Source organism: Crocodylus porosus, unplaced genomic scaffold, assembly GCF_001723895.1.
Source record: "Crocodylus porosus isolate Cpor-Errol unplaced genomic scaffold, CroPor_comp1, whole genome shotgun sequence".
NCBI classification, from domain to species: domain Eukaryota; kingdom Metazoa; phylum Chordata; order Crocodylia; family Crocodylidae; genus Crocodylus; species Crocodylus porosus.
The window spans coordinates 52000751-52009333 of record NW_017728886.1 but is presented as its reverse complement, the minus strand read 5'-3'; the positions used below and the strand labels follow the sequence as shown (position 1 = coordinate 52009333).

The 8583-nt window shown below is 44.8% G+C and overlaps 1 protein-coding gene across 2 annotated transcripts in view; it reads left to right on the top strand.

The window, feature by feature from the left end:
* Positions 1–2196: 2196 nt before the first annotated feature.
* The window catches only part of AGMO (alkylglycerol monooxygenase), a 314761-nt gene continuing 308374 nt past the window's right edge, over positions 2197–8583 (top strand). The window contains exon 1 of one of the 2 annotated variants that reach the window (XM_019534041.1): positions 2197–2405. In XM_019534041.1, the coding sequence (XP_019389586.1) occupies positions 2280–2405 (126 nt within the window). In that variant the 5' untranslated portion in view covers positions 2197–2279. The remainder of the gene's footprint in view (positions 2406–8583) is intronic. The other variant, XM_019534049.1, reaches the window with a different exon arrangement.

Here is an 8583-nt window from a genome sequence, read left to right as displayed (position 1 = left end):
CTATAGGCCAATTAGTTTTACCTCGATCCTGGGTAAGCTTTTCCAGAAAATTATTCTGGCACATGTCCACGAGGGGCCAGCAGGGGAGATTATGCTAAGGGGAAACCAACACGGGTTCATTAGAGGCAGGTCCTGTCAGACCAACCTGGTGGCCTTCTACGACCAGGTCACCAAATCCTTAGATGCAGGGGTAGCAGTGGCCGTAGTCTTTCTGGATTTTCAAAGGCCTTCAAACACTGTCTTTCACCCTGTTCTCATTAAAAAACTGGGGGACTGTGGTGTTGACACCTACGCAGTCAAATGGGTCACCAACTGGCTGAAGGGCCGCACCCAGAGAGTGGTGGTAGATGGGTCACATTCGACCTGGAGGGATGTGGGCAGTGAGGTCCCCCAGGGCTCGGTCCTCGGGCCCGCACCGTTCAATATCTTCATCAGTGACTTGGACAAGGGGGTAAAAAGCACCCTGTTCAAATTTGCTCATGACACTAAGAAGTGTGTGTGTGTGTGGGGGTACGCTAGAAGGAAGGAATACGCTGCAATCAGACGTAGACAGGTTACAGGGGTGGGCGGACGAGAATAGGATGGGATTCAACACTGACAAGTGCAGGTTACTGCACCTGGGGAGGAAGAACCAGCAGCATACCTACAGGCTGGGGAACTCTCTTCCCGTCAGTGTAGAGGCAGAAAAGGATCTTGGAGTCATCATTGATGCCAAAATGAACATAGGCTGGCAGTGTGGGGACGCGGTCAGAAAGGCCAACTGCATCTTGTCGTGGATCCACAGATGCATCTCAAGCAGGTCCAAGGAGGTGATCCTCCCCCTCTTTGCGGCACTGGTCAGGCCACAGCTGGAGTACTGCGTCCAGTTCTGGGCGCTGCACTTCAAGAGGGATATGGACAACATGAAGAGGGTCCAGAGGAGGGTCACTCACAGGGCAGGCCCTATGAGGACAGGCTGTGGGACCTGAACCTGTTCAGCCTCCACGAGAGAAGGCTGAGGGGGGATCTAGTGGCCTGTTACAAACTAGTCAGAGGGGACCAGCAGGCATTGGGGGAGTCCCTGTTCCCCCAAGTGCTACTAGGAGTGACTAGGAATAATGGTCACAAGCTGGCAGAGGGTAAATTCAGGCTAGACATCAGGAGGCGCTACTTCACTGTCAGAGCAGCTAGGATCAGGAACCAACTTCCAAGAGAAGTGGTGCAGGCTCCTATCCTGGGGGTCTTTAAGGCAAGGCTAGATGAACACCTTGCTAGGGCCTTTTGACCCCAGTACTCTTTCTTGCCATGGCAGGGGGTCGGACTAGATGATCTGCTCAGGTCCCTTGTGACCCTACGAACTACGAAACTATGAAAAGCATGTGCACGCTTGTCTGAACATGCCCTAGGATGAGGTTTCCAATGGGTTTTGCCAGGACTGTAAGCAGAACTGAAGGCTTCCAAGAGAAAAGATGTGGGGCATTATACCTACAGATGGGGAATGTTACTAATTAACTAAATTGTTATATTTCCCTTGTGTGTGTTAATTTTTGGCTGAGCCATTTTATCATGACATACTTTTTTGTCCTAATGCCAAACATACGGAGTAGGCTGGACAAGGAGGCCAGGCAAACACGTATTCCTTGTGTTGCCAGAAAGAAGGCCCGGTTCCACAAGGCTCTTACCTCTTACTGATGTTCCCTGAGGCAGGATCTACTCTATACCTTCCTTCCCCCCTTTTAAATGGGGCAGTGGTGTGACCATTAATACTGCCCTTATCAGCAACACCTGCTTGAGCTCCCCGGAAGGGAGCCATCATGCACGGGGAAGCAAGGAAGTGAATATAAAGAGCAAGGTTGGCAAACAGTATTCAGCAGAGAGACAACAACACCAAATACATCTAGGTGGTAGATTTAGAGAAAATAAACTGAACAAAAAAAAATGGATTCAGTATTTTTTTTCTTTAGGAAGAAAAAAATATTTTCCTCTGCCCAAGCCTGCAGACCCGCTGTGAAAAAAGAAGAAACGGTGCTCTCCGGCAGGGGTTCACGCACGGCCCCGGGAAGTGTGAGGCAGCTCCTGGACACACAAGTGGGGCTTTTGCAGGAGTCCGGGGCTGTTGCTGAGGCCAGGCCGGTGGGCCGGGGCAGAGCAACGCCGTGCTCCGGTTTCGGAGCCGGCTCGGCAGCGCTGCCCTTGGCTGGCTGCACTCTTGCCCCGTCAGCGCCGCTGCCCGCCGTGAACTTTCTCCCCGGTGAGTCATTCCCCGGCGCCAAGGTCCCCTGCCCCGGCCCGCCAGCGCCATGGCTGCGGGGGCCCCAGCAACCGCCCTTCCCGCGTCGCAGCGCCTCCGCGCGCTGTTCTACGCCCTGCAGCCCAGCGAGAGCTCCTTCCGCAGCCTGCGCGAGGTGCCCAGCTACGTGGACCAGGTGAGAGCAGCCCCCTGCCCCTGCTCGTGCCTCCGCCTCTTCTCCGCGCCAGCCCCGCCGCGTCCTGCCCCCGCGCCCCAGCTCCCACTGCCGAGCTCTCAGAGGCGCGGGTGGCCCGCAGAAATCACCGGGTCACCACAAAAATCACGAGATCCTCTTTTTTTTACATAAACAGATATATTGATATAACCTGTACCACACACACGCATCTACAGAGATAGCTCCAAAGTTATAGCTATAGTGTATATATAGGTAGATCTATCTAATATTGTCAAATGTTCTCTGTCGCTCTCGATTATAGATATCTCTAGCTATATCGATACAGATATCAAAGTAGAGAGAACATTTGGTGGTATTTTATTTTATTTTTTAAAATTGCTTCCACATTTTGGAATTGCCTTTCAAAGTTTTCTACTCCCAGAAACCATATATATGAAGGTAAAGCTTTACACTTTTTTAAAATTTTAAATACCTCTGGTGTTTGGGGCTCTGGTTTCACCTTTTGAGTAGAAAACTTATATATATATATATATTTTTTTTTAAAACAAAGGCTGAAGATTTGGTGCGTGGTCTCTTCCTTCCGGCCTCGGGGCTTTAAGGAAACATCCCGCTTGTTGCAGCTAAAGCAATCCAACATGCAGAATTGGTGATGCAGCTGCGTAGTGGCAATGGCTGCCTGCTTCCTGCAGTGGTACCATGCAGCTGAGGGAAGCAGGCTTCCCCAGCTCTGGGGTCTCTCTGCAATTAAGCTCAGAGCAGTTTTCAGTGGCTCACCTACGTGAGATGCGTACTGTGCAGTAGGGTCACTGTGCATGAACTGTGATACAACCCTGCTGTTCAGTAGTAACTAGCTACTGGACAGTAAGCATCACTTGGCAACCATGTCAGGATGCTACTGCGCAGCAACACGGGTTGCTGTGTAGTCATTTACTACTTGATTATGCAAGTACTAAATGACTGCACAGTTGTTACTGTGCAGTCAGTGTCTCATGTAGACATGGCCAGTGGGAAGCAGGCAGGGGAAGTGGTGAATCATTGGGGTTTTGGAGGGTAGGAAGGGGTAGAGCAGCTGGGAGCTGTGCTTCCTGGGATGCTGGAGGAATGATAAAAGGATTCACTAGAATTAGAAACGGGAGATGTGAATGGATGAGGACCGAAAAGCAGCCCCACAGTCTCTGGGCCGAGGGAGTGTAAAGGAGCCAGGACTCCATTTCTCCCCTGTGGTAGGAGAGGAGTGAGGAGGGTGGCATGTAGCTGGGAGGAAGAGAAACCAGCACAGGGTCTTCTCTCCCTCCACTTCCAGCAGGAGCCCAGCCAGAGTAGAGAGTGGGAGGGGAGAAATTAAAAAAAAAAAAAATTGAAGTGAGGTGGGTTAGGGCATAGGGGGCAAGGGAGATATAGAAAAAAGTGGGGGGGAAAAAAAAGAAGCTTAAAAACAATAAAAGGACTAACATTTTGTATGCGTCTCAATGAATTGGGATTGGGCTGGAGCGGGGAGTAGGGTTCGGGACAGCAGGGGTTATACTGGCTGCATGCTTTCCCCAGCTTCAGCGTCCTCCCAGTTGGTGGCATCAATTTCAGCCCCAGCACCTAGCCCCAGGGGCTGCTTCTCTGGGGCTCTGTTTTCAGGATGCAACTGAGCTTCCTGCAGGCTCCCCCAGATCCAGGTTGTCTCTGCAATTAAGCTTAGATCAGTTGTTCTCAATAGTGAAGGTGGGGAACCACTAGTTTTGGAGGGTAGAAGCGGGTAGAGCAGCTGGGAGCTGAGCATCCTTGGGTACTGGAGGAACAAAAGTAATGCGTTTCATTTCCCCTGACCATTCAAACAGTACCCTGGAATGGCATAGGTAAAATGTTTCCAGGATGTACCTTTTTTAGAGTGGTTTATCTTCAAAACATTTAGAGGGTACTTACGGCAGTTTAATACCCATTAACTAATGACTGTTCTTTTAAATGCTTTTATGCCAGTTTTAAGGTAACTTTTATGCTAAGGCCCTAAGAAGGCTAGGACTCTTTTTTGGAAAGAAGGCTGAGGGGGGATGATAGAGGGCTGTAAAATTATGAAGACCAAGTGAATAGGACTGGTGTGTGGACCAACAGACTCTGTTCACTGTGTCCCAGAATACTAGAAATGGGGTCATCTGCTGAAATTAATAAATGATAGGTTAAAAACTAACAAGTGAAAGTACTTTCTTATGCAACTTGTAGTTAATTTGTGGAGTTCATTGCCACAGGAGGTTGTGGAGGAAGATAGCATAGACAGGTTTAAAAAGGCACTAGATGAATACATGGATGATAGATCTGTTAATAGCTAGTGAACATAATGGTTGGAGATGTTTCATCTGGCATGTGTAATCCAATAAATGATTGATGCCAGGGAGGGTACTGGAAAAGAGGAGAGAGATCCAGTTCAATACACTGTAAAGCATCCATTTCTGCGACTGTCAGAGACAGACTACTAGGCTAAGTGGAGCATTGATCTGACCCAGTATGCCATTTATGTTCTTATGCATAATGTATAGAGCACATACTATTTACTGTTACTGAACTTGACTGAACACCATAGGGTGCTTCTTAGAACATGTAAAGAAGCAAGTCTTTGCCCAGAAGCATTTACTGTCTAACTGGGATAAGAAAGGAAATGACTATTTCTGTTTGCTCCCCCACAGAAACAGTTTTCTCTCCTCCACTTGTATTGTTTCTATTATGGCAAAGTAAAGTGTTTTAGCATAAGACAGGTAAAGGTAGTTGTATAAAAGAGTTTGGAAAATTTACCAGGCCAGCCACAATGGCCCTGGTGAACAAGGAGAGGGGACCTGCGAAACTGAGAGTGCTGAGTTCCCTTAATCACACAGAACTTATATATACTAGCTGGTCCTGCCTATCAACAAAGTTTTAAATTAGTGCCTTGGGAAAAAGCCAGGTTCTGCTTCTCCCCATAACTTCAAGAAAGGAGAGGTGTGCAAAGATTTTTGCTGGGATGGAATACTATGCAAGGATCTTTTTTTATCAGCTTTTGGCTTGTAGACATCAAAATATCCATTTCCCTTGACAACTGGAAAGGAAAAGACAGTTTCTCTCTGAAACTTTCCTGTAGTTGATAGCATCGTATGGTGATGGCTTCTCTGCTACCATGACCTTCCATAAGCCTTTTGTCAGCCCTGGCTTTAAAATGTTGCCATTCTACCTGCTATTCTCTTCAGACTCTCTCTTGGATCGTCCTCTGCTCCACAAGTGTGCCACTCTGATACTTGTCTGTGTAGTTCCTTGTGGATTTTATAGAAAGCAGCAGACGTAATGTGCTTCTGCTATATGGAAGAGGTATGAGCATCAAGAGAACCACAGGTTGTATTCTGACTCAGAAATGAATAGTATTGCTAATCCCAAGTATCTAGGCTCCCCAAAATCATAAATTTGACTTGATATCATTAGACTTTTTAAAGATTTATTTTAGCCATCATGGCTTCTCAGTCTTAGTTCCTATGTTCACACTTTTCTCCTAAATGATGAGACCTAGACATCTTTAATTTGTTTTAGGTGAAAGCTGAGATTTTTATATAATAAACTTTCAGGGAGTGGTTTTTAAATTAAAACATTAAATATCACAAGGCTGACAAAATCAAGGAATGTGAAAATATTGAAATATCACTTATGTTGAATTCAAAATATCATCTTTCAGCCTTATGAGAGGGACATTTTTAAATGGTATCTTCAGTTCTGTAAAGAGTGGTAACTTCACTGCCTGTTTAACAGGACATCTTCCTACTGAATGCTGAGAGTGTTTGTTTGTTTTTTTTCTTTTTTTCATGTTACAGATTCAGGCTAACTGTCATTCTTATCAGTTGCAACCATTGATCCAAACCCCTAAGTATTTCTGTTGGGGAGAAAAGAGTTAAGGTAAAACAGCTGTAAATCATGGAATATTAAAAGGTCAGCTCCCACCTTTGATCAGTTCATGATACAAGCCAACTTTGCCTACTTGTTATGGTTTGAGAAATCTGGACCTGTCTTCTTCTTGGCTAAGTACATACAGTTACAAAGCTCAAGGCTGAATTGATTCAATCTTTGTACGTTAGTCTAAGCTGCCTAGATTGTATGACCTTTTCTCTTTGGAAGCAATTCCCTGTAAACTTCCAGAGAACCTTTCCCTGCCTGCTCCCCTAGGACAGACAGTATGGGCAGCCACAAGTAAGTGGGGGAAGGAGGGAAACCCTGAGGTGTAGGAGGTAGTCCTGGAGGGGTGGGCCTGGGGGATGCCCGGGATGGGAGTCCTTCAGACCCCTGCTTGCCTGAAGCATGACTGCTCCAAACTGGAGCTAGCACCAACACCAATCAACATTTGTGCAGCTCACTGTGTAAGGTGCAACAGGGCCCTCTGTCATAGCAGCACCGTGGGAAGAAAATGTTAAATGCCGTCATTTTTAAATGAGTTGAAATATTTGACTTTTGTACACACTTACAACTATTACAAGCAGTTCTGATACTGGTAAGTAAAACAAATTGCCACACATCATACAACTGCCATATGTTTCCTATTCTTCATTTTCCCTTCTTATTTAAAGGGCCTCAAATTGATGACCTGCCCTGGGCCTGTATAATCTGTAGTGAAGCTTTTGCTGTTTCATAGCTCACTATTTGTCTGAAAGGCCAGATGCAGCTCTCAGTATTTGAAATCAATTGTTCTTTAGTAAGTCTAGGCTCTTAATAAACCAATCGTCCTTTTCTGCCATACAGTTACAGTCATTTTGTCTGTCATTGAAGGTATCTGCTTGTTACAGTTATTTTTCTATCCCAGTATTGTATTTTAGTCATATTCCAGGAAAAAGAAATCATTGGTTTTCTACTTGGCACTGAATCAGGGAGTACAAAACAGGGACTGTGGGATTACTGTGAAATTCCCAGAATTTTGGATATTTATACTTCATTTTGGATATTGGTTTCAAATGTTTAGAGCTCTACCTATTTAATTTGGTTCAAGGAATAATATCCTTGTGGCCTTTTTTGAGCTCTAAATCATAGATTTTCTGCTCATAAAAGAGTCCTGTATAATTACTTAAGTCTGGATGCAAAATAAATAATAAAAAGTAGGTGCCCAAAGTGAGATTTAAGGAAACTTTTTTAGAGACCTAAAATGCGATCCTCAAAAGTCCCTGCTCAGTGGTGGCCTAGCCCTTAGAGTTGTCTAAACTTAGTAGTCATCACAGTTTGTGATGTCAGTGTTCCCCAGTACTTGAAAATTCTGATTCTGCAGTACCTCCGTTTTAGCAGATGTAAACAACCTCTAAATAGTTATGTGTAGAACGAATCAGGATATAGAAACTAAGTCTCTTGAGGCTCTTTATCTGGTAGGGAAGGAAGCAGGGCATATTGGCAATCAGCATTGTAGTTTTGGCTTATTAGTAGAAAAATCTGTTGTGCATTGAAAATCATAAATTGTAATTGTATCCCACAGTGCTGTTATGACATCAGAGGGCCCTGTTGTATCTTACACATTCACAAATGAACTATCAAGTTGATATTACCAGAACTAATTTCTTTATATTTTTTTAACTCAATCATAGATTACACAAATATAGGAAAGCAGAAGCTGATGTAGAAATTCAGACAGGATCGCTGTTTGGCTAACAGAAACGCTTTATTTTGCATGACCATGGGAGAACAGCGAGAGGTGGCTGATGCTCACTCCTTTCAGTACCCTTTTCCATTCCTCATCAAGGCACACCATCACTTATATTAAAATTTAAGTTATAAGAATGGAGCTGTGCCAGTATAACATTATTAAACCATCAGTAATTGATATCTTGAGACAATTATTCTTTTTTTAATTGACTCATGGCACGTGTCCTGCCCATTCATGCGTTTGTAGTCTGTAGATGCTGTGGATCTGGTTAGACATGCTTTTGGGGTATATGGACCAGCCAAGTATTTAAAGAAAACTTTCTGTGGCTAAGGTAAGTGGTATATGCTCCTCAATGTAAAATACCAAATGAGAGGTCCATGAAATGCCATCCAGGATAACACCATTTGGAAAGTGATAATATGTCTCAAATGCACAAATCAGTTAATTAAATTTTCCCCTATGACAACAACAACACTATATGGGTAAGTGGCAAATTTGAATTCAAACTAACCTTGTGGTATAAAGCTGTAGCAAAACCCCCAGTTTTTTTTTTTTTTT